Consider the following 25,945-nt stretch of genomic DNA (forward strand, 5'->3'; position numbering starts at 1 on the left):
GATACTGGTCATGTGCTGGTTGATACTGGTGATCTTTATCATTATGGAGATAATACACAAGACAGAGCTCCTCTTGCTCCACATATGTGCAGATAGTGTTGTCCGCAGAGTTGATGTGCCCGCTGCGGCCTTATCCCTGTGACATTATTGTTATGGTCCATCCGTACTGCAGGTTTATGTAGCACCCACATTGGAAAATGCTGATCTAGATGCCAAAAATATTTTCTCATTGTGTCCAACTTACAAAATTGAATGGTTACTTTTACGTGTGACAGTTTTGTGGCCTTGAATAACAAAAAAAAATATGTTTACTTTTAATTATATTTTCCCAAAATTTGGCAAAAGTCTGAGCAACGAGAAAAAGCTACCAAACCTTCACATGTGTCTAAGGCCCGATTTAACTTTTGTGTTGTCCGTGGCTAAATAAGGTCTCTTTTGACCTTGGACTGTGTTGGGTATTGCTGTTGGGAGTACATAACAGCTACAGGCTTATGCCGTGGGACTCTGTTAAGCAGATGGCGCTGTGTAAATTGTTGGCCATTGTTAATATTGTACTGCATGTTTTCTGTGTATTTTATGTCACACGTTTCCTGTGATCCTCCATGTTGGGACATGCAGCATCATCACAAGTAAAACCGTAAATTCCTCCGCAAGGTCTGACTGTTAATGATTCTGCTGAAATCTGCCTGCATATCCAAGGGAACTTGCTAATTGATGTTCTTATGGCCCTTTGGAGTTGGTACTCCTGCTAGATGTGGCCTTTTTGCTACAATTAAAGGGGTTTTCCCACAAATGAAGTACATTTTAATCTGTCGATCTTGGAATAATAACTTCCACAATTGGATTGGTTTTAAAAAAAATGTCCCTGTGCTGAGATAATCTTATAAATGTGCCCCTGCTGTGTACTGTGTAATGGCCGCTTCTGATCGTACAGGGACATGGTCTGATCATACCACAGCTCCTGGGCAGGGGGGGAAGGAAAAGAGTGTACAGACATTACAGCAGGGGTCACAGCCGGTATGTGCACATAGAGATTTTTGAGGATGTAAAATAAAAATGAAAAGGAAAGGCCTTTCAAGCGATTCATTTATCTTTTTTCTTCCCTTTCAAGAGGACCCATGCCAAAAACTCTGTGGTCATACCTTTGTGGTTTTATAAGTGAGGTTTATCATCCGGCTAGTACAGTCACACAATGTGTCTACTATTTTTCTTTATGTCATATTGGCTTGACCTGTGGCCACATATGCACTTTGGATATCTACTCCATTGTTTTTGTCTTTCAGGTTGTCAGTTTTTCAATACAAACTGATTTAGGGCTCATCTGCAGAAAACATCTTGCTGGACCCATGTTTAAGGAAATCTGATAATGTTGATGGACATGTAACGAGACATGGGCTATGTAGAGCAGTGGTCCCCAACTCCAGGCCCCGAGGGCCGCCAACAGTGCAGGTTTTCAGGATTTCCTTAGTATTGCACAGGGGTTGGAATCATCACCTGTGCAGATGATCACATTACCACCGATGCAATACTAAAGAAATCCTGAAAACCTGCACTGTTGGCGGCCCTCGAGCCCTGGAGTTGGGGACCCCTGATGTAGAGCATGGGACTATGGGACGTCGGCTGCTCTTTATATCTAAGCCGGGTGCATTCTGGTTTTCAGACATTATAAGGTAGTCAGGAAAGTAATAGGAATCCTGGAACAACAATAGAAGTCATGGTAATCTATCATCTTCATAGTTATTGTCATGTAAAGCCGACGTTTCGTTATTGACTAATGTGAAATGTGTTTGCAGGTTAATAGGCGGATCTGACAATAAGCTCATATATCGACACTATGCAACGTTATACTTCGTCTTCTGTGTGGACTCCTCGGAGAGCGAGCTTGGAATTCTAGATCTTATACAGGTGAGTAGTGCGTTACATTTATCATCACAAGGTAATGAGAAGCTGGAAACTATCAGGTTTACCGACCAGCGTAAAGGAGTTACGGAGGAGATGTCTACAGCCAGGGATGAGAACTGTAGTTACTACATGAAATCACCAGACTCAAAATCTACCCCAAATGTAAAGATGGTGTCATCAGACATTGGTAGCTCATCAATAACATGACACAAATGTAACCAACGCCGATAGTTAGTGTGAAAAGACATTTCTCCTAAGATAGTGTCTCGTTGAAACCAATTGGCTTTTTTTGGGTGGCTTCATGGGTAGCCATTGTATATAATCATTGACCATGCAACACTCAGAAAAGCCAAGCCTGCAGGAGAGTGTTCTTAGCATAACCCCTACATGATCAAACTTCTGTCCATCATCCTGATTGGGTTTACTTGTCTAGACGTCACATAGGGCAGTGTGGTCAGATCACAATTGTTAAAGGCTGAATCTCTAGACATTACAGCGCCGGGGAAGAGGAGGAGAACTGTGCCTTAATGTTATTAAAAGCACAAAGTATGAACGGCACTAGGTGTTATCGCAGCGGGTGGTGAAGCCGCAGCCTGAGGATTCCACTCAAAGACTCCTGTAGCACGTGTTCAATCTAGAATATTCAGGTGGTGCTCAGCATAAAAAGCAGTAGACAAATATCCAAAAAGAAGAGAGAAAATGCGGCACTCACCCAGGCAGATTGCAAATCAAAGTCCTTTATTCATCGTAGCGAAACAATGGACATAGTAAGGAGAGGCGGCTGGGAGAGATCGGCGGTGCGGGGAGAAGAAACAGGACTACGGCCGTTTCGCGCTTTTGCGCTTCCATGAGTCCAGGGCCCGTGGAAGCGCACAAGCGCGAAACGGCCGTAGTCCTGTTTCTTCTCCCCGCACCGCCGATCTCTCCCAGCCGCCTCTCCTTACTATGTCCATTGTTTCGCTACGATGAATAAAGGACTTTGATTCGCAATCTGCCTGGGTGAGTGCCGCATTTTCTCTCTTCGTAATGTTATTACGTGCAACGCTCTGGAGCTATTCCAGGTATAGGAGAATGATGCCCCCAGTCAAATGATATATCCAGAGTTTATCCATATAGAGTCTTGCAAGTGATAAACTCAGCTCGGGCGCTCATCTTCATCACTGCTCTCTTCTCCTGGTGCTTGGTGCTGTCATGCCATTACAATACCGCTCTCCCCCTCTCCTGCACTTTAATGACAGTAAGCACCAGTGAGGAGATCTGTGTGATAAGGTTAGATAAGTCAGTATTGCTGATCACACTGAAAATTACTGTTCTTGCCTTTTTCTCTTACTCCCATGACGGCACCACGGAGAGAGAGGGATCCGCCCTCAGGGACAGGAAACCCACAGGTTAAAAAGGCGGGACCTCTCCTCCACCTCAGTTCGGTTTCCTGTCCCTGACGGGGAACCCACAGTTACCTGACGTCGCGGGATACCGGGGACCATCTGGCCGAATTCAGGCAGCGGGGGGCCCTGCCGCGGTCGTAGGTGGAGGTTCTCCCTGAAGGCACAATCCGGGGTCGGCGGGCCTTGTACGAATGTGCAGGGAAGAGGCAGTGAAGAGGACACCAGTCTGCCTCTTTCCTTCAGCAGCAGCAGCTGGTAATAGGTAGCGGCGGCTACCTGGTATGTTACCGCCGGCTTAGGGCCCCGGGAGGAGGTGGCGGCGGTCACCAGCAGGAAGCGCCAACAGGAGACAGCAGCGGCGGCTGCTGCAAGGCTTCCGTCCCTCCTGGGAGCCGACAGGAGCACGGCGTGGGGCTGGCGGCGCATGTGCGGTGGTCATTTCCGGGTCGGCGCAGGGCACCTCTGGGAATCTGGATGCCGCTTTGCGCCGTATGCTACAATATGAAAGCGGAAGAAAAAGAACGCTAGGGGCGAAGCCGCTGATCAACAAGTTTCAAAAAATTCCATGGGGTTGGGGAGCTCACTTAAAAGATCAAATTGCCCAGGGGCCATGGTCAGAGGGGGAAAGCTCTTCACTTCAAACATGAAAGAGTTTTTTGGCAGTAAATACGCGCTAGACCATTTCTCAGTTCCCCTCCGTTCCCATCACGTAAGGGTACTGACAGACAACAGGACGGTAGTGGCGTATTTGAATCACCAGGGGGGTACGAGGTCCCAATCCCTGATGGAAGTAACGAAATCCATTCTTTTTCAAGCAGAATCCAACCTATCCCCCCTAACAGCCCTACTTATCAAAGGGTCAGAAAATCAGACAGCAGATTTCTTAGCAGAACACAGCTAAAACAGGGAATGAAACCAGCAAATATTCAATCACATAGTGGACCGTTGGGGGACCCCGGATATAGATCTATTCGAGAGCAGTCAACACCAGAAAACAGAGAAATTCTGTCCAATAAATCCACGGGGGAATCCAGAGACCGTAGACGCCTTTCTAATTCCCTGTAATTTCCAAATAACATACGCCTTTCCCCGATAGCATTGATTCCATTAGTCCTGGGGAAATTCCAGGACGACAGAGCAAAGATGATCATGATAGCCCCTTTTTTGGCCAAAAAGAACGCGGTTCCCAAGGCTACGCCTAATGTCGGGGACAGACCCTTGGGTCCTCCCTGAATCTTCTGCGCCAGGGGCCAATAAACCATCCACAAGTAAAAAAAAAAAAAAAAAAAAAACTTGCATATGGCAGCCTGGAATTTGAGAGGGAACTTTTGACCAGGAAGGGTTTTCTCCAAATTTAGTCTGAACTCTGTTAACCAGTAGGAACCGAGTAACTAACAGTGCGTATGGCAAAGTCTGGAAAAGATTCCTCTCTAATTCAGGTATCAGCTTATCGGGAGAGACCCCAGTTCAGGAAATACTAGAATTCCTCCAAAAAGGATTAGCGAAAGGCTTGGCAACGAGAACTCTAAAAGTTCAAGTCGCAGCATTGGGCGCCCTTTATAACTGTGACTGGGAAGGGAACACTAGATTAAAAGGTTCGATAAAGCTTTAACTAGATCTAGGCCAGTGGTACATCATACTACGCTTCCTGGGATCTGAACGTAGTACCTTCTGCACTAACCAAAGCGCCTTTTGAACCCTTATCAGGCTTCCTTAAAAATAGTTTCCCTGAAAACCTTCCTTCTGGTAGCACTAACCTCGGCTTGCAGGATCAGTGACTTACAGGCTCTATCAGCTTATCTGCCTCTAAACCAGATATAAAAGGACCGTGTAGTCTTTAAAACTGATCCATCCTCCCTTCCTAAAGTGGCATCACGCTTCCATAGATCCCAGGAGATATCCTTACCATGGTTTTGTCCAAACCCCAAAAAAATAAAAAGGGGAAAAACCTTGCACACACTGGATGTGAAGAGATGTCTCACCCAATATATATATCAGCCATGAGGGAGTGTAGGAAAGGGAGGTCTCTGTTTGTCTATTTTCAGGGGCCAAACAAAGGACACAAAGCATCAACAGCCACGTTGGCAAGATGGATATGGGACGCCATTGCCCTGTCATACGCCTCATCCAAGGAAGCCACTCCAGAAGGAATTAAGGCTCATTCAACAAGATTGGTGGCGACCTCTTGGGCAGAGCGAGCTGGAGCATCACTTGACCAGATATGTAGAGCAGCCACTTGGTCCTCTTCCTCTACTTTCTTTAAGCACTACCAGCTTGACCTATCTTCCTCTTCAGACTTAACCTTCGGGGGAAGGGTTCTGGAGGCAGTAATCCCACCCTAAAACTCACATCCTATGAAATTCACTCCGTGGTGCCGTCATGGGAGTAAGAGAATATCGTAGTTACTCACCGATAACGGTATTTCTCTGATCCCATGACGGCACCCGTATATTCCCTCCCTTCACATATGGGTGTGCACACTTCTAGTTAGCCATTAATGCTTAGCCACGCGGTGGGGAAAAGAAAAAAAAAAAAAAAATTTTAATAACAATATAATGATGATAAACGATGACTTGAAAGACTTTCTGTGTGTGTAAATAACTACTTAAGTTACAGATGAAGTCCTGTCAAGGATCTATAAAACAAACTGAGGTGGAGGAGAGGTCCCGCCTTTTTAACCTGTGGGTTTCCTGTCCCTGAGGGCGGATCCCTCTCTCTCCGTGGTGCCGTCATGGGATCAGAGAAATACCGTTATCGGTGAGTAACTACGATATTTGGCTGTGTTTGCTTTATTTTCCCATGTATAAGACTGCCTTCTTATGATTGGTCAATATCCTACAGGGATAAAAAATGCCGCAATGTTGTTGAGAAATGAAGAAGAAAAAAAAAAAAAAAAACTGTTTTAACCTACCCCTCTGACCCTTTTTACTGATTTTTTTTTTTTTTTTTAAATCTGAATATCATGATAGGTCCTCTTTAATTTTATTTTTTAGTCTTTTATGTAGCGCCATTAATTTCACAGAGCTTTCCAGACTTTTTCGGCACTGTCCCCAATGGGACTCGCAATCTAAATTCCACCGTGTTGCCAAATATTGTCTGTCTTTAAAAACAAGAAACCGCATAAAAACATATAATTAGTGAGAATTCACATTGGAAACTATGGAAGCCATTGTTCAACAGCCTTGTGGTCATTGCAGCCAGAATGCTGAATTATTTAGGTGATGAATAGTCATTGTCAAACAGAACGCTGATTTTATTTTTTTTAACAATTTTTCCATTTTTAAGCCAGTCCCCTTTTCAGTCATATCCTATTTAGACGCGTCACCAATCCACCCAAACGTAGGTCAACCTGAGCAAGTTTGAATGGTAAATTTTGGTATAATTGGAACATCAACCAGTTTTGACATTCAGAAGGTTTTTTCTCTCTGCACCTCATTTTGCAAACCACTACTTTTTTTTTCTTGCTTGATTTATTCATGCTAGGATTTGCTTTTTCACACTTCTTGTGTGGAGGCTGGAGAAAATTGCAATTCTTGGTGGACTTTTTTTTCTTGGAGTATTCACTTTATTTTGGATGACCAGTCTATTCTGTGTAGTGTATACTTATGTGAACAGGACTAATGTTTATCGCATGGAAGTGAAGATGCCAATTGTCTTATGGGATGACAGCAAGCAGAGCTCTTGGATATTAAGTAATCCATGCAGAGTATAGGAGAATGCTATATTATTCAATATACAAATAACCTCCATTTCCAGAAGCCATAATCTCTCTTTAAGACCTAATCTAATATTCCTACATTACAAATCGTATGTACATGTGTCCTAACGGACTGCAGAGGGGAGTTTAACTCTGAAGAAAGTTAATTCAGCTCTGTCTGAGAATGCCTCAGTTACTTTTGAAGGTAATTATGTTGTGTAAATGCCATTCAGAAGCCGGTTATTGATCCCCGGTTGTCATATCATTTTACTTGCGACGGCAGGGCTAAAATATTCATGGAATTATAGAAGACGGACATGAAATATTCATGTAGGACTGACCTAGATGGTTATGTATTCTCACTCATTGTACGGTGTATGCCGGGGCCTTCAAGCAGCGTTAGCCATGTGAAGGATGATTAGCTTACCTCTGCTGGCAGTCGGCATTATGGTGTCTGTGATATCTTGGGTTTATTGCTTTTCTAATAGAATAGTTAAAGGGGTTGTCCGATACAGAATTTTATTTTCTTTGAAGGCATGGATGCTATGTAAAATAAAATACAGACGCGTACTTGCCTACCAACAGCCCCGTGAATCCAGCGCTGGCCGCTCCGGAGGAGCACGTTGTCAGATGTCTCTTGGAGCAGCCATCACTACCGGAGCCGGCGCAGACCTCCGGAGCAGTCTGCACTGGATCCACGAGGCTGTTGGTAGGGGAGTATAAATCTATCTGTAATTATGAGTACTTTTTGTGTGTGACAGTCCCTGTAATAAAATTTGCATTATAATGGGTGCCAGCAAAATAAGCATATAATGATAAAGCTGTTGTACAGGGAGTCGTTTCCAGTTCAGTGATTTATTTATTTATTTTTTACAAGGATCGTATTGTATTTGGACTTCATTAGTTGCTACACAATGCTGCAGAATGTGATATGCCACCATGATGCCCTGAAAAGTCCGGTATCCTCCCCGGTGGGAGTAGTATAAGTGCGACTTTACGCAACAGCATTTGTGTAGGAATAATATAGCCGCTAAAAGGATTGTCCAGGACTTTGATATTGATAGAACAAAACATGGTCCACAAGAACCAAAAAAACGACCACAAAGTCCATGTATAGAAATATATATAAAGAAGTCTTTATTAAACTTAAGAACAATATTAATGGACAAAACAGAACAGATGGGACAGAGTACCACATGGTGTGCACAAATGCCTCACCGGTGTATGAACCACCACAGGCACACGGAGTTGGGGAAGGAAAGCACCTGCATATAAATATATACTAACAGCTCACAAAGGAGCTGAAACAGACCACAGCATAAATACACATCCAGATTGGTATACGTGGCGGTGCCAATCTCTAGCGGAGATAGATAGACATAGTGTCAAAGGATTAATACCTTAAATAATTAATTTAACTAGAGCCCAGCTTATAGTAAGGCAACCAAGCCACAACGCTAATATACCGACAGATATATAAAGCGGATCTTACCTCTATATGGAGGGCAGTGTGCTGACCTTCCCAGAGTCCGTGTGCCCACCCCGACGCGCGTTTCGGTCGCACACCTTCTTCAGGGGGCTTGGTGAGAAGATGCCTAGCATGTGGTTATATACCATCCCATCCCGGAAGTACTATTACGCGAACCGGAAGTAGAATTCTGTAACCATGGGGACTTCAATACAACGTCCCCACCGCAACATTGCAGCGTATCATATTAGAGAAATAAAGGCAGCGGTCACCAGAGCCATGCTGAAGGGGGCCCGCCCCGCAACGCACCACCCGCCAGACCATCACAGGGCCCTGTGTAGCCAGACAGTGGACACGTCGCAGAGCAGACTCCCAGCAGGGCGGAGATAGAGGCGCGCTTGCGCAAATCAAATCTGTGACCACAGCCGCCATATTAACGCTGGGAATGTGCAGCGGGGAGTAGGAGATGGTATCTATATATTAACATAAACAAACAATGAAATCGCTAACCACAGACAAAAAGAACAATACAACAAACAGGTATATGGATGTTAAAATTTAACAATGTCTGTGCCATACTAATACACATAAGGAAGACGGCCACACTCGGATTCCATATGAGAGCCGATACCCAAAAAGGCAATAGCTGACACAGAACATAGAGATACAAATATAGCTACATTAATGTAGCACTGGCTTAGAAAGATAACAAATATATAAGGAAAACGGCCTCACTCGGACTCCATGTGTGAGCCGATACCCAAAAAGGCAATAGTTGACACAGTACATAAAGATACAAACCTATCTACATTGATGTAGCACTGGCTTGGAAGGATACAAAGTACATAAATAAATGACATCACTTGAGATCATATAAATGCCGGAAAGAGATCGTATCACCGACAATGGTGCTTCAGACTGATGTCATAGGTGTCTTCAGACGCAGATAGGAATCAAGGAGGATGACACTGCCACAGGAAAATTAGTGATTGGGGAGGAAACATTCCATGATATAGTAGAGGATATAAAATGTTTCCACATGTTATGTCCGCCCCAACTTGAAGAGTTCAATAATGTTGGCCATCCGATGTCAATCAAATATTTCTTCCGATCACCAATATCCGATGTCATATCCGCCAGCCAGCTGAGTAGTACACACAAGCGTCGCAGGGTAGCTCCATCCACACATCCGCAAAAAGAGCGATATATAAAACAAGGACATCTAACACTAAACCTAAAATATGAAAAGAGTAATTAATAAAAGCACAATGAAAAGTCATTGAGAGTTAAAAACACACAACACACCCGGTGAAGCGTGAAGATGTATAATACAAAGTGTGCAGCGGGCGGTGATCACAAAAAGGGTGAGAAGCTTAAATTCTCGTTCAATCCATGTGGATGAACGGTGCCCAAAGTCCAGATCCAACGGGACTCAAGTTGAGCCAACCGCTGTGAGATATTCCCTCCACGTATTCCCAGATCAATGGTGTCAATACCCCTAACACGCAATAATTTGCTGTTACACTCATGATGGAGCTTAAAGTGTCTAGGTAATGTTTTTAGGAGGGCTGCATCCCCCTGGTCGCCGGCCGCCTGGATGCCACGCACATGCTCCCTGACCCTGATCTTCAATTGGCGTGTAGTTAGGCCAACATAGATCAGGGAGCATGGACACGTGGCATAATAAATCACACTGGTGGTAGTACATGTGATTGACTTCTTAATTTTAAAGTTCTTAAGACCGGAGGCATCCGAAAACGAATCACACCGGTCAATATTAGCACAGGCGACACAGCGACCACAGGGCCTACATCCCCCCCTGAGGGGAACATCGTTCAAAAAGGTCCTATTGGGGTCCCTTTTTATAATGACTATTTACCAGGTGATCGCGTAAATTCTTAGAACGCCTAAATGTGATGGCAGGACTTGAGGGTAGAATTTTGGCTATCGTCGAATCGGTCATGAGGATTGGCCATGCCTTCTCGAGTGTGGTCCGCATAGATGCTGAGCATGTATTAAAGTCGGTGATGAATCTCACCACTCCTAATTCTTTAGTATCGGTAGTATTCTGATATAGCAGTGTATTTCTATCAGACCATTTCGCCCTATGATAGGCCCTCTTTATGGCTTGATGGCTATAGCTCCTCTCAATAAATCTTCGCTTGAGTTTGTCGGCTTCTACCTCAAATAGGGCCTGCATAGAGCAGATGCGCCGTAGACGCAAAAACTGCCCCACGGGCACAGACCGAATCATGTGGGGCGGGTGTGAGGAGGAGGCATGTAGTAACATATTGGAGGAAGTGGGCTTACGGTAGATATTGGTGCTGATATTATCTCCCATATCTCTCCGAAGAACAACATCCAAGAATTCCATTTCATCCGGGTGATGTTTAACCGTAAGCCGTATGTTCAGATCATTGCAGCTGACACCCTCAAAAAATTGCTCAAGAGCCAGAGGTACCCTGCCAGATAAGGAAGACGTTGTCGATGTACCGTGTCCATGAAAGGACACAGTCCACCGACGACGGCCGTCCATCCGACAGGAAGAGGTCCCTCTCCCACAGCCCCAGGAACAAATTTGCATAGGAGGGGGCAAAGGCCGCCCCCATAGCAGTGCCCTGGAGCTGCAGGTAGAGGGACCCCTTAAACGTAAAAAAGTTATGTGTCCGAGTAAATTCTAACATCTCAAGAACCAGCGCCCTGAAGTCGGAGGAGTAGTCAGACGAATCCAAGAAGAACTTGACAGCCCTTAATCCGTCACAGTGACGGATACTAGTATATAAGGACTCGACATCAGCCGCCACCAGGAGGGTATCGGGGTCCAAAGAGAGCCCATCAACCATCCGGAGTAGCTGAGTCGTGTCCTTAAGAAAGGAAGGCAGTCCCATCACCAGAGGTTGTAAGATGGAATCAATCCATTTATTTATGTTCTCCAGGAAGATATTGATGTCGCATTCTCAGGATAGGCTGACCACCGACGCTGGCGTGGGAGACTAAATGCAGGGCCTGGCAGCGGCCACTCTGCGTTATATGGATCCACGTTAATCAGCTCCATACACTGTTTGCATCCGCCCTGCCAGGGTAGATGTCTGCTGATCATCGGGGGTGCCGGATGTCGGCCCCCACAAGTCTCATATTCACATCCTGTTCCATGGATAGCTCATCAGTGTTCGTCCCGGACAATAAAGGGATAATTAGACCCACCTCCAGAAAAGACATCAAATATTCAACACTCCTCTGCTTTCTTTTCATTGAATTGGCAGTGCCGCTTCCACATTTCTATTAGTCATGATGGCCGGGATTCTAGTCCTGCGTCCGTTATAAGCGGGAGCAGTAATAAAAAGCACAGTTGTCACAATTGTCAGCATCGCTTCTGAGCATTTTGTAACTTTTATAACTAAGCAGACAAATGCTGCCATGGAGTTCGTTACATTTACATTGTGCAGACAATCTTTATCTCCCCATCTGCACGGCAAAGAAACGTGAAACATACGAGCTAATTCTTATAAAGCTATTCTGTATCATGTACTATTCATTTCAGCAATATTTATATTTAATGGGGAAAAACTGCAGTACAAAAACTGCTGAAAGAATTGACCCAAAGGTACTAAAAGTTTAAAAGTACAATATGAATGAGAATATACCTCATTTGTTTCACAGTAACAGCAAAATAAATGAGATTTCTGAAATGCTGCAAAACGTTACTTGTCAAAGCCCTAGAGTTGTGGGGATTTTCTACGTGAAGCTGCAGATCTCAAGCATGTACCGAGAGCTCGATTATCACAGGAAAATGCCTGTATGAATTGCAGCCAGGTGCTTTTTTTTTATTCTGAAATACTTAGAGAAAGTCGTTTATAAAGATCCGTCCGTAGACTATAGGAAGAGACGAGATTAGTGCAGCGCCACTCCGGGTGGCTGAAAGGTCTCTCCCATGCGTGTGCGCTATTACCGGTGTGGTGTGCTCCCTTTTTTCTTTGCAATGGCCAATCTTTTCTTCTTGAAGGATCAGCACATCCCAGAACCTCAGCAAACCTGTATACTAACAACGCATGCAGAGCCACATCCCAAACCACGCCAACGTACTCCTCATTGGTTAAAAATGCTCAGAAATGTCTGGAGGAGTATCTTTACCCTGCTGTGAAATATATAGGCCCCTATTCATCATCTGCGTTTTTTTTCTATCTTTTTTGTCTTGTGGTATTAGTTGCTGTTTTTGATGCCAAATTAATCAAAATGGCACTCGCTGTTCGTGAATTTGGTAAAAAAATCAGTCTTCTTCCTAACTTGAACTTTTTTTTTGTGACATTTGCCACCAAAAGTTGCAAAAATTGTGACTTGAGTGGAGTTCTGCCAAATTTTGCGACTTAAAAAAACAAAAACAAAAAAAAAACAAACAAGCAAACAAATAAGCCCCAAAGGAAGACACAACACAGGTGCAAAGGCAATGATGAATCGGGCCATAGTGACCTCTTGGCGCACGGCTCCTAATGAATTCCATCTCCAGTGCACTTTTCATGAAGACCAGAGCACAAAATGCCATTCTTAATGATTCGGGCCTAAGTCTCCATTTTTCCTCCCCAAGTTTTGGCCTATTGCAAATCTGAAAATATCCAATACCTGTTGAAGAGAAGCTTTCACTTGATTTTTTTTTATGTAACCTGTGCACTTCCTTTAATGGCTGCTGCTCCAGTAATTCCGAAACGGGTTTTCTTTTTCCTCTGTGCCCATCCATTATGAACTTATTGCCCCAACCCCCCTCCCTCCCCCCACTAATAATGCTGATTTTTTTTTTTCTTGTGCCACAGAAACTCTGTGTGGGCATGGCTGTGCTTTGATTGGCAGCGTCAAAGTAGAAAAAGCAAATGCTCTACGCCCAGTTGGCTGAAAGGAAAATTATCATAATTAGAATCAGATTAGCAGCTGCAATTTGAGGAAGTATTCAGTTTATATTAAAGGGAATCTGTCGGAAGGTTTTTGCTATTTAATCTGAGAGCACCATAATATAGCAGCATAGTCCCTGAGTGCATGGATGTGTCACATACTGGGCCATGTTTTGTTATTTCAATACAATCAGTGTTTTATCAGTAGGAGATTATCACTACAGGACAACTGGCCTCATGCCTCCTAGTCCACCCACACCCCTAGCACTGATTAGCAGCTCTCTGCCACTATACATTGTACACAGAAAGCTGTGGTGTGAACGGGGTTATCCACAGCTCAGCTCTGCTAGATCTGCAAACAAAACTGGGATTCTATCATAACTGCTGCACCCAGTAAACCTAAGTGACAAATTGCTGGAATCAGGATCTCTTCCCCTACCTCATGCTGCTGTCAGGTTACATATCAAAACCCTGCTTACACATTTCTTTTAAATGTTTTCTTTAACGTTTACCTAGGTCCAAAATCTGGAACCACTACTGAACCCCAAGACGAATGAGTTGTGGTAAGTTCTTGACCCAGAGACACTGGTTTTGGTGTAGTGTAGGAACATAGGACCAAGTAGGCCTTTGTATTGTTGCCCTTTCTTTCTAATAATCTTTGGGGTCAGTCGCCATCACCGGTCAGTAAGTCGTAGAAAATGATCCTATCATTAGGGTCTGCAGCTGTCGCTAAGTGTCCGTTATCTGCCCTCTTACCTCCGCGAATGCAGCATCAGGAACATCATCATTTGCAGCAAGTTTGCACAGCGGAAACATTGATTTGTGATTGGCAATAATTGAGACTGAGAACAGCTTTGTTACCCTGTCGGCCCAGTTATCGGGGTGAATAGATGGAAATATCGGTCGGCTTCCATGATGTGAACAGTAGATGGCGCCAGAAGCCTGTTATGCTGGATCCTACATCTTACCCTGCCGCGGGGACCAGTTCGGAGAAGCCTAGTAAATGCGCACAGAACGCATTGTTACGATGCTGGAGCGTCACGGATCGTGCCGTCGTAGCGATCAAAATGCCACTGTGTGACGGTACCCTAAGTTGCAATTACCTGCCTACTAGTGTTTAGATAATTTTTTTGTTTGTTTGTTTTTTTTGAAAGTCCCTGATTCCCCCTTTAATTTTATTGATAATTCCATAAAAACATGGATGTAGCAGGGAGCAAATAATGTGGTGACGAGTTGCTACTTACAGGGTCAGTCATGTTATGACTAAGATCGAAACATGTCAATGCATTACTGGGTTCCTGCTATGTCCATGTATTTATGGACATTATAAATAAAATTTTAAAGGGAATTATAAATCTTTTTTTTTTTTTTTTTTCTTTTCTCAACTGATTCGCCTACATGGCCAAGCAGTCTTTACATATGTGGTAGTGGACCAACTTAGCTGGTGAGCTCTCTTTCCCTTGCTTAATTAACACTGAATGTTTGACCAAGTCTCTACCCAGAAAACTGTTTAGCCAACTCCATCCTTAGGTACAGGGCCCTCCCCAGGGGTTACAACCGCACCTTACAATTCAGGCATTTTTGGTGTTGTAAGTTAATATTCTATCAGTGTTAATTGTTGGAAGCCCCCTTTTGGGTTGAACTTTGCTTTGACTATTATGCCTCAGTGCATGTGGCAAATCTATGACAATTATTTTCTTTCTAGGGATTTTTTATTTTTACATTATTGCCATTTTCTCCTTACCTTAAAGCACTACTCCAGTGTATTTTATTATTTCTGCACTGGAGTGGAGCAACTAATGTGATTTCCCTGCACCCAATATTATACTCGCCATCACGCCGTCTTCTGCTCTTGTTGGCGCCACTCTGGTCCCATGCCGCCATCTTGTGACCGCAGCTTCTGACTGATTGGAAGTTAAAGGTAACGTCACAAGCTCTGTGTAGTCTGAGAGCCCCGTTCTGGCCTCGTTCTTGCTCATACATATATATTGAGTTGTGACTTCCGATCCGCCCAGCAAACACTGGAGCGATTCGGAAGGTCACAAACTGCTGGAGACCGACTGTGATGGTGCCGATAACAGAAGAACACGGTGGATGGTATTGGTGTACTCAGGAAAAAAATGGACCCCAAAATATGTTGCCCAATTTCTCCTGCTACCGTTGTGAAAATGCAAACTTTTGAGCTAAAGCAACATTTTTGCGGAGAAATAGTAAAATTTTAATTTATTGCTTCAACTCTGTGTATCACCTGAAGGGTTAATAATCTTTTCAGGACCTTGAGAGGTGCAGTTTTTTTTAGAATGGTGTCATTTTTGGGTATTTTTTATCATATGGGCCCCTCAGAATCACTTCAGATTTGATGTGGCCCCTTAAAAAATTGGTTTGGTAAATTCTGTTTGAAAAAATGAGAAATTGATGATCAACTTTTAACCCTAAAAAATTAAAAAATTACGTTTATAAAATGATGCTGTGTAGACATATGGGAAATGTTATTTATTACCGTAACTATTTTGTGTGATATAACTCTATGGTGTAAGGGCACAAAATAACGATGTTTTCACAGATAAAACCAAAAAAAATCAATATAAGTTTACCACTAACATAAAATACAATGTGCCGTGAAAACACAGCTGGATCCGTTGACGCGTTCCAGAGTTACTACCTCATAAAGTGACACTGGTCGGAATTGTAAAATTTGCCCTGGTCAGAAACATGAAACAGACTTTGGGGTGAAGGGTCAAATCCACCATACAGTGTCAGAGATATGGGCCTTTCAATAATGTAGCACAGCCTAAAGACACATCTCCAGAAATTCATGCCACCCCTGGTAAACGTGGCAAATGGACATGAAATGAAAGCCCATATTTCAGGAACCATGTGGCGGATTTAAAAAAAAGCAAAAAACAAAAACAACACTTGGGAGCAGAAGGAATTAAATTAAAAACTGGCCACTATTGGGACTCCTGTCAGAGCTTTTTTGCCCACTTGTAAGCAAACTGTGAATAAAAATAAACTGCAGTGTAAGGGTATGTGCACACGTTCAGGTTTTTTCGCGTTTTTTTCATGATAAAAACGCGACAATACCGCATTAGAAACTGCAGACATATGCATCCTATCATTTAGAATGCATTCTGCAATTTTTGTGCACATGATGCATTTTTTCCGCGAAAAACGCGTTGCGGTTAAAGAAAAAAGCAGCATGTTTATTAATTTTGCGTTTTTCCCGCTATTCTATACATTTGGAAAAAAAAGCAACAAAACACGCATCAAAAAATGCATCAAAAACGCGCAAAAAAACACATGCAGATTTCTGGCAGAAATGTCAGGTTTTTGTCAGGAAAATTTCTGCCAGAAATCCTGACATGTGCACATAGCCTAAGATATAGTAGAGAGACAGAGCAGGAATTTGAGCCATAGATGTGATGAATTTCTGACTACCTCGTAGTTAAACTGCTTTTCCAAAAATTAGGTGCAACAGGACAATGGCAGTGCTAAGATGTCCAAACTATTGCAATTAAAAAATGTTTTGGGTTACTTTCTCCTTCGCCTCATTGGGGGACACAGACCGTGGGTGTATGCTGCTGCCAATAGGAGGCTGACACTAAGTGATACAAAAAAAAGTTCTCTCCTCCCCTGCAGTATACACCCTCCTGCTGGCTCTCAGCTAACCAGTTCTTGCTTAGTGTCTGTAGGAGGCACATGGGTCTGTTTCAGACCCCAACGTTTTTATTTTATTGTTTACTTTTCTGTAAATTTTTATTTTTTTAATTAACGGAGTGAAGGGGGCGACGGTTCCTTTCAAGGTTCCGATCTCCCCCGAACCATCAACAGGCGAGCACGGCGAGTATACCTCCCCGTACCCTCTCCTGCGACGTGGGAAGCCATGCCTGAGCTCACTTCAGGGGCGACGGTTCCTTTCATGGTGTGTCGCCTCCATGTATCCTCTCCTGGAGCCAGGCCTAATGCCGGACAACTGGCCCTGTCCACCCGGACTGAACTCCGTGGCTGTACAGAGGCCGCTCTCTATGGCGTCCGAGCAGCCCCCACTGTCCCACCACTGTGAAAGCTGATGGCACAAGGAGGCGGACGGGTCCTCTCCACCTCCCTAACAAACGGATGATGGATGGAGGCTTATCCCTGCACCGTCCACGCTGCACAAAACAGCGCTGAAACCCACATCCGCGGCGGCTCCATGCCGGGACGCGCATCAATGGTGAGTGGATCCATCTTCAGAGGGATATCCACATGCTGACAGGCAGCCTCAGCCACTTCCCTGTAGCCCACCTCTCTGAGGTAACGCTCTGGATAGCTGCAAAAATTTAGTCCCCGGCTTCGGCCGATTTGTATGCCGCATCCTGGAAGTCTTGCCTGGAACGACCCACTGGTGACATCCGCCAGCTACAGAAATTTAGGCCCCGGCTTAGGCCTATTCAACATCGTATACAGGAATATTCTAATGAGCAACATTGGTGGTGTAAAAACGTGATGCAAATTTAAACGTAATGGTATATATGGATTAGCATACACCTACCAAGCATGGACTATATGGACTTTTTGGGGTGTCCCGTGTCCCCTGCACTGGTCCGGACCCTCCACAGCAGGTAATATGCACAGTAACTCTGGTGTTCACATGTCTCCTACCCCACCTATGTATATTATCTGGGTTACTATGTAACTTTATGCGACAGCACTGCTGATACCTTATGATACTGGGTGGTAGATTTGTGGAGTGATATGTGCTTTGTTACACCAGCTGGCTGGTCCTGGAGTTTTTGCCGGGGTCACCATACCTTGGGCGACTGCTTTTTCATGTTGCCTGCGGCATTTGTCATACCATCTGCTGGCCCCATTCTCGCTATTTGTCTGGCCTTATTGTATGTTATTTTAGTGGTTTGTAATAAAGATACTTTTATTGGATTCAGTGACTGCATCTTTTTTGGATTCTTTGATCTATTCAACATCGTGTCTGTGGCTCCGCCCCCCAAATTGGCGCTTCTCGCACTCTGCGAGATTTTATCAACTCTGCAACTCCCGGTGGCCATCTTGGTCCACCCGGCCAGCTCACACTGGGGTGACAGTATTTTTGCATTAAAGGGGCACATCGACTCTACATCAGTACCCGGGTAAGGAAGTACCTGGTCTTAAAGGCGCATGACCAGTATTTCCTGGTCTTAAAAGCACATGACCAGTATTCCCTGGTCTTAAAGACATATGGCCAGTATTCCCAGTCTTAAAGGCGCATGACCAGTATTCCCTGGTCTTAAAGGTGCATGACCAGTATTCTCTGGTCTTAAAGGCGCATGACCAGTATTCCCTGGTCTTAAAGGCGCACGACCAGTATTCTCTGGTCTTAAAGGTGCACAACCAGTATTCTCTGGTCTTAAAGGTGCACGACCAGTATTCTCTGGTCTTAAAGGTGCATGACCAGTATTCTCTGGTCTTAAAGGTGCATGACCAGTATTCCCCGGTCTTAAAGGCGCATAGCCAGTATTCCCTCGTCTTAAAGGCGCATGACCAGTATTCCCTGGTCTTAAAGGCGCATGACCAGTATTCTCTGTTCTTAAAGGCGTATGACCAGTATTCCCTGGTCTTAAAGGCGCTTGATCAGTCCGAGGAGCCCTCCGCCGCCGACCCCAGCTTTATCCTCTAGTTCCCCTCAGTGGACTTCTTCACTGACCAATCCATGGTTCTCTGACCAAGAGATCGAATCCCTCTGTGTACCCTCTGTGTTTGGAGTGCTCGCAGGACCAATATACATGGTCCCTATCCTACATGGGAGCCGTCGGCTAGCAGGGGCCGCAAGTATTCTAGAAACGTGCAGGCGTCTAGAAACATACAGGCATCTAGAAAACGGAAGTTTTTCGTTTCCTGCTCCCTCACCAATGATTTGATGACAACAAGGCTCTGCATATGGATTGGATATTGCCTGAGCTTGCCAGAGCTTCAGAGACTAAACTCCCTCGAGAGCATTTGCCATTCAATTCGGATAAGCGATTCACTGGACAGAAGCCTCTACGTGGGATGCCATGCCTGGCCTGTTTTTTAAGGGCGACGGGTCCTTTAAAGGGCACCGATCTCCCCACACTATCAACAGACGAGCACACGGAGTGTCGTCTCCATGTTTCCTCTTCTGCATCCAGGCCTAACGCCAGACAACCTGTCCTGTCCACCTGGAGACCTGTACTCTGTGGACATATAGAGGCACCCTTTTTGGCGTACGAGCTCCCCCCCTCTGCATCACCACTATTTAGTGGATGATGCAAGAAGGCGGACAATTCCTCTCCACTTCCCTGTTATGAGGTTGATGGATCGAGGGTTCCTAATTTTTATCTCTGCACCGTGAAAAGAGGAGATGGCAAGAGACTATGACCTGCTGGATGCAGCCGCACATTCTGCCATGGGGCAGATTAACCGGGTAGAATCTCCTGTGGTATACCTACCAGTATCCCTACCTGATGGGTCATCAATTAAAAATACCACGGACTGTCAGATAGCAAATCTGGTTCGTTCCGTCTTGCGGCTTCGGGTCCAGCGCTCTATCCTCACTAGCGGCCGCATGGATTGCTAGAGCAATGGTCTCCTGGCTGGAGACCTTAACTACCTTGATTCACACCAGCAACAACTGGCCAATCAAATCCTTTGAGCGGGAGTCTGACAAAGGATTGTATAAGGATTGTCCAGCACAGTCTAGATCTAAGGGATCTTGGTTCCAAACAGGGGAACGAAAAGTAAGATCGACCCTGGACCTCAAACTTCTAACAACCTTTGACACGGTCCTCCTTCTTTGGATGGAGTTCCTCCGCTCAGCCATTACTTCAACAGAAAAAGGTTGCAGTTTCCGGCATCCATCGACATTCGGGTTGCTTGCCCTCTGCAAAAATTCCTTCGCCTTTCCATTTGTCAACAGCATTTTCAAGTCACAACCTTGTCCTTCGGCCTTGCTTCCGCGCCCAGAGTGTTCGCTCGGGTCATAGCGGATGTCATGTTTGTCTTGCACTCTAGAGGCGTGCTCGTCCTGCCCTGTTTGGTCTGTCTAGCCGCCCTTCCAGGACTACGCTGAGTAGTCTATATCTCTTGCGATACCTTCTCTCCTGCGCTGGCAGCTACACTTTGACAAGTTCTCCTCATTTCCAGCCCAGCAGATATCCTTTTTGAGGATGATCCTGCACACTTCTAGAAGGATGGTAATTCTTCCTCGAGACAAGGTCATGGCCCTTCAACAGGGAGCTCGCGCAAGGAGAGTTCTGAGGACTTGATTACTCACCCCCTCATTTCATTCGATTTGCTAAGAGAGTTCTGAGGAAAAATGGTGACGACAATGGAAGCGGTTTCCTTCGCTCCGCTCGTTTTCAGCAAGTCAAACAGACTTTCAGACAATAGTCTCTGAGCTCCTTCATCCAGGGCCTTTCTCCCGGTTCAATGGTTATTAGTAACTACCAATGCCAGTCTTCTTCTCCCCATCATTGTTCTGGAGATCCGAACGGTAGTCTTACAGCAGGTCCACTGCCTTCTGGCGGGTCACCCTATCCGAATTCAATTGGATAATGCCACGGCGGTGCCTTACGTCAGTCATCTAGCAGGTACCCACGGTCAGGCACCATGACCGAGGTACCTCACTTTCTCTGATGGGCCGAAGTCTATTATTCGGTGATCTCGGCAGTATATATCCCAGAAGTAGAACTCTGAACGGCAAACAAATTCACCCGTCAGGGTTCCGCCTCAAGTCAGTGGGAACTTCACCCCGAAGTCTTCCATCAGATCTGTCCTTACTGGAGCTCTCCAGTTGTAGGTGGGATGACATCCAGACTGAAGGCCAATGTACTCGAGTTCGTGGTTCGGCCTCGAGATCCAAGAGCCATCGCTCTCCATGCTCTGGTTCTGCCGTGGTACCAGTTTCCATAACTCCCCTTCCACTGCTTCCGAAAGCCTTTCGGGAAGCAGAAAGGGGCCCCAGTGATCCTCAGAGATCCGCACTGACCACGTCCGTTTTTTGTTTGCGGAGCTAGTATCTTCACGCCTTATCGCAGCACAACTGCAAGTAGGGACTTTCTCACAGGGAGTTTTCACACGTTGTTCTTCCCTATCGCATACCGTTAGATCATTGGGATCTTATTATTCCTAGGAGCCTTACAGTAGGCTCCTTTTTCATCCGGGCAGACTTTACTATCAGGGTAAGTCGTCCCGTTCTCCTCTGCGATATTCTCACTCTGACGAGTCTTCGAAGCTAGCTTCTCTGCTCTTTCAGACTTTTTTCCCTTATTACCTTCGAGGCAAGGTTGTCCTCAGGCCATCCCCATCCCTTGTTACCAAGGTGGTACTGTATTACCACTGTTATGAGGGCATAGTTCTTCCCTCATCTCTTTTGGTTCCAGTCCACAAAATGGAATAAGATCCCCCATATTCTGGATGAAGTGAGTGCTCTGCGTAGGTACGTCTTGAGGACGGCGTCCTTCTGAAGGTTGGACGTTTTATTTGGGCTTCCTGATGGTAGAGCAAGGCTTTCTGACATTTTCAGGAAGGGTTTAGCTGTTTCATCGACCATGATAACATGGTGAATTCTTTTCACCATTCAGGAGTCCTTCCGTGCTAGATGTCAGCCTATCTCCCTGTCTATCAAGGGTTCTAGGCACCAGGCGTCAGCAAGGCACGCCTGCAAGCTTGCGGATTCGTCCAGTCCGCATGCATTCTTGAAGCACTATAATTCCCACACTTTCACAGATGTGAGTCTGGGCAGGCGGACTCTGCAGGCCGCGGTGGCGCACTTGTAAGTAGCGGTTACACAGGTCCTGATCTATTGTTGTCCCCACCCAGGGACTGCTTTGGGACGTCCCACGGTCTGTGTCCCCCAATGAGGCGAAGGAGAAATAGGGATTTTTGTGTACTCACCGTAAAATCCTTTTCTCCGAGCCATTCGTTGGGGGACAGCTCCCACCCTGTTATTAGCTTATGCTTGTTTTTTAGAAAATGACATGCTATACGCTCATATATTGTTATTGATCTCCTGCTTTTGCACCGAACTGGTTAGCTGAGAGCCAGCAGGAGGGTGTATACTGCAGGGGAGGAGCTAACTTTTTTTGTACCACTTAGTGTCAGCCTCCTATTGGCAGCAGCATACACCCACGGTCTGTGTCCCCCAGTGAATGGCTCGGAGAAAAGGATTTTACGGTGAGTACACAAAAATCCCTATTTTTCCTCCACAGTCCTTCCTAATTTTGTATGTGATGCTTTGTAAGTGTAATAAAATACTTACTGTCGCCAATTACCAAATTTCCTGTCCTCTTCTGGCCCACATAGCTGCCCTTCATCCTTGCCGCTTCACACTGTCTGGAGTGGTGCTGCTTTTCCAGACAACTAAGAATGAGATAGGATCCTACTTGGGCACCTTCCACAGGAGTGCTGAAATCACCATTTTGAGACTGCGGCTCCATATTCAATCTAGGAGTTTTGTTTTTAACCCCTTCCCGACCTTTGACGCCACGTAGGCGTCATGAAAGTCGGTGCCAATCCGACCCATGACGCCTATGTGGCGTCATGGAAAGATCGCGTCCCTGCAGGCCGGGTGAAAGGGTTAACTCCCATTTCACCCGATCTGCAGGGACAGGGGGAGTGGTAGTTTTGCCAAGGGGGGGTGGCTTCACCCCCCTGTGGCTACGATCGCTCTGATTGGCAGTTTCACTTTCAACAGCCAATCAGAGCGATTTGTAATATTTCACCTATTATAACGGGTGAAATATTACAATCCAGCCATGGCCGATGCTGCAATATCATCGGCCATGGCTGGAAACACTAATGTGCCCCCACCCCACCGATCGCCCCCCCAGCCCCCCGATCTGCCCGGTACACTGCTCCGGCTCCCCTCTGTCCTGTCCTGTGCTCCGCTCCCCCCCGTGCTCTTGTCCGCTCCCCCCGTGCTTCAATCACCCCCCCGTACTCCGATCACCCCCCCTGCACTCCGATCCACCCCCCCCCCCCCGTGCTCCGTTCCACCCCCCCCCCCCCCCCGTGCTCCGTTCCACCCTCCCTGTGCTGCGTTCTACCCCCCCGTGCTCCGTTCCACCCCGATCCTGCCGGGGTCCGTCCGTCTTCTCCCCGGGCGCCGCCATCTTCCAAAATGGCGGGCGCATGCGCAGTGCGCCCGCCGAATCTGCCGGCCAGCAGATTCGTTCCAAAGTGCATTTTGATCACTGAGATATAATCTATCTCCGTGATCAAAATAAAAAAAATAATAAATGACCCCCCCCCCCTTTGTCACCCCCATAGGTAGGGACAATAAAAAAAAATAAAGAATTTTTTTTTTTCCACTAATGTTAGAATAGGGTTAGGGTTAGGGGTAGGGTTAGGGTTTCGGTATGTGCACACGTATTCTGGTCCTCTGCGGATTTTTCCGCTGCGGATTTGATAAATCCGCAGTGCTAAACCGCTGCGGATTTATGGCGGATTTACCGCGTTTTTTCTGCGCATTTCACTGCGGTTTTACAACTGCGATTTTCTATTTGAGCAGTTGTAAAACCGCTGCGGAATCCGCACAAAGAAGTGACATGCTGCGGAATGTAAACCGCTGCGTTTCCGTGCAGTTTTTCCGCAGCGTGTGTACAGCGATTTTTGTTTCCCATAGGTTTACATTGAACTGTAAACTCATGGGAAACTGCTGCGGATCCGCAGCGTTTTCCGCAGCGTGTGCACATACCTTTAGAATTAGGCCATGTGCACATGGTGCGGATTTGGCTGCGGATCCGCAGTGGATTGGCCGCTGCGGATTCGCAGCAGTGTTCCATCAGGTGTACAGTACCATGTAAACATATGGAAACCAAATCGGCTGTGCCCATGGTGCGGAAAATACCACGCGGAAATGCTGCGTTGTATTTTCCGCAGCATGTCAATTCTTTGTGCGGATTCCGCAGCGTTTTACACCTGTTCCTCAATAGGAATCCGCAGGTGAAATCCGCGCAAAAAACACTGGAAATCTGCGGAAAATCTTTTAAAAAATGATGCTGAAAAATCTCACACGAATCCGCAACGTGGGCACATAACCTTAGGGTTAGGGTTGGAATTAGGGTTGTGGTTAGGGGTGTGCTGTGGTTAGGGCTGTGATTAGGGTTATGGCTACAGTTGGAATAAGGGTTGTGGTTAGGGTTCGGGGTGTGTTGGGGTTAGGGTTGTGGTTAGGGGTGTGTTGGGGTTAGGGTTGTGATTAGGGTTATGGCTACAGTTGGGATTAGGGTTAGGGGTGTGTTGGGGTTAGTGTTGGAGGTAGAATTGAGGGGTTACCACTGTTTAGGCACATCAGGGGTCTCCAAACGCAACATGGCGCCACCATTGATTCCAGCCAATCTCGTATTCAAAAAGTCAAATGGTGCTCCCTCAGTTCCGAGCCCCGACGTGTGCCCAAACAGTGGTTTACCCCCACATATGGGGTACCAGCATACTCAGGATAAACTGCGCAACAATTACTGGGGTCCAATTTCTCCTGTTACCCTTGGGAAGATAAAAAATTCTGGGCTAAATAATTATTTTTGAGGAAAGAAAACGTATTTATTATTTTCACGGCTCTGCATTATATACTTCTATGAAGCACTTGGGGGTTCAAAGTGCTCACCACACATCTAGATAAGTTCCTTTCGGGGTCTAGTTTCCAAAATGGGGTCACTTGTGGGGGGTTTCTACTGTTTAGCCACATCAGGGGCTCTGCAAACGCAACGTGACGCCCGCAGAGCATTCCATCAAAGTCTGCATTTCAAAACGTCACTACTTCAATTCCGAGCCCCGGCATGTGCCCAAACAGTAGTTTACCCCCACATATGGGGTATCACCGTACTCAGGAGAAACTGGACAACAAATATTGGGGTCAAATTTCTCCTGATACCCTTGGGAAAATAAAAAATTGCAGGCTAAAAGATCATTTTTGAGAAAATAATTTTTTTTTTTATTTTCATGGCTCTGCGTTATAAACTTCTGTGAAGCACCTGGGGGTTTAAAGTGCTCAATATGCATCTAGATAAGTTCCTTGGGGGGTCTAGTTTCCAAAATGGGGTCACTTGTGGGGGAGCCCCAATGTTTAGGCACACAGGGGCTCTCCAAACGCGACATGGTGTCCGCTAACAATTGGAGCTAATTTTCCATTCAAAAAGTCAAATGGCGCGCCTTCCCTTCCGAGCCCTGCCGAGTGCCCAAACAGTGGTTTACCCCCACATATGAGGTATCGGTGTACTCAGGAGAAATTGCCCAACAAATTTTATGATCCATTTTATCCTATTGCCCATGTGATAATGAAAAAATTGAGGCGAAAAGAATTTTTTTGTGAAAAAAAAAGTACTTTTTCATTTTTACGGATCAATTTGTGAAGCACCAGGGGGTTTAAAGTGCTCACTAGGCATCTAAATAAGTTCCTTGGGGGGGTCTAGTTTCCAAAATGGGGTCACTTGTGGGGGAGCTCCAATTTTTAGGCACACGGGGGCTCTCCAAACGTGACATGGTGTCCGCTAAAGAGTGGAGCCAATTTTTGATTCAAAAAGTCAAATGGCGCTCCTTCCCTTCCAAGCCCTGCAGTGAGCCCAAACAGTGGTTTACCCCCACATATGAGGTATCAGCGTACTCAGGACAAATTGGACAACAA

General features: G+C 45.7%; 1 protein-coding gene across 1 annotated transcript in view; it reads left to right on the forward strand.

Annotated features, from left to right (window-relative positions):
• Positions 1–25,945, forward strand: part of AP3S1 (adaptor related protein complex 3 subunit sigma 1) — a 120,059-nt gene that overhangs the window by 22,131 nt on the left and 71,983 nt on the right. Inside the window, exon 3 of the mRNA XM_069753178.1 lies at positions 1,794–1,905. Within this exon, the coding sequence (XP_069609279.1) occupies positions 1,794–1,905 (112 nt within the window). The remainder of the gene's footprint in view (positions 1–1,793; positions 1,906–25,945) is intronic.

The sequence above is a fragment of the Ranitomeya imitator genome, chromosome 1 (assembly GCF_032444005.1).
Source record: "Ranitomeya imitator isolate aRanImi1 chromosome 1, aRanImi1.pri, whole genome shotgun sequence".
In the NCBI taxonomy this organism is placed as follows: Eukaryota; Metazoa; Chordata; class Amphibia; order Anura; family Dendrobatidae; genus Ranitomeya; species Ranitomeya imitator.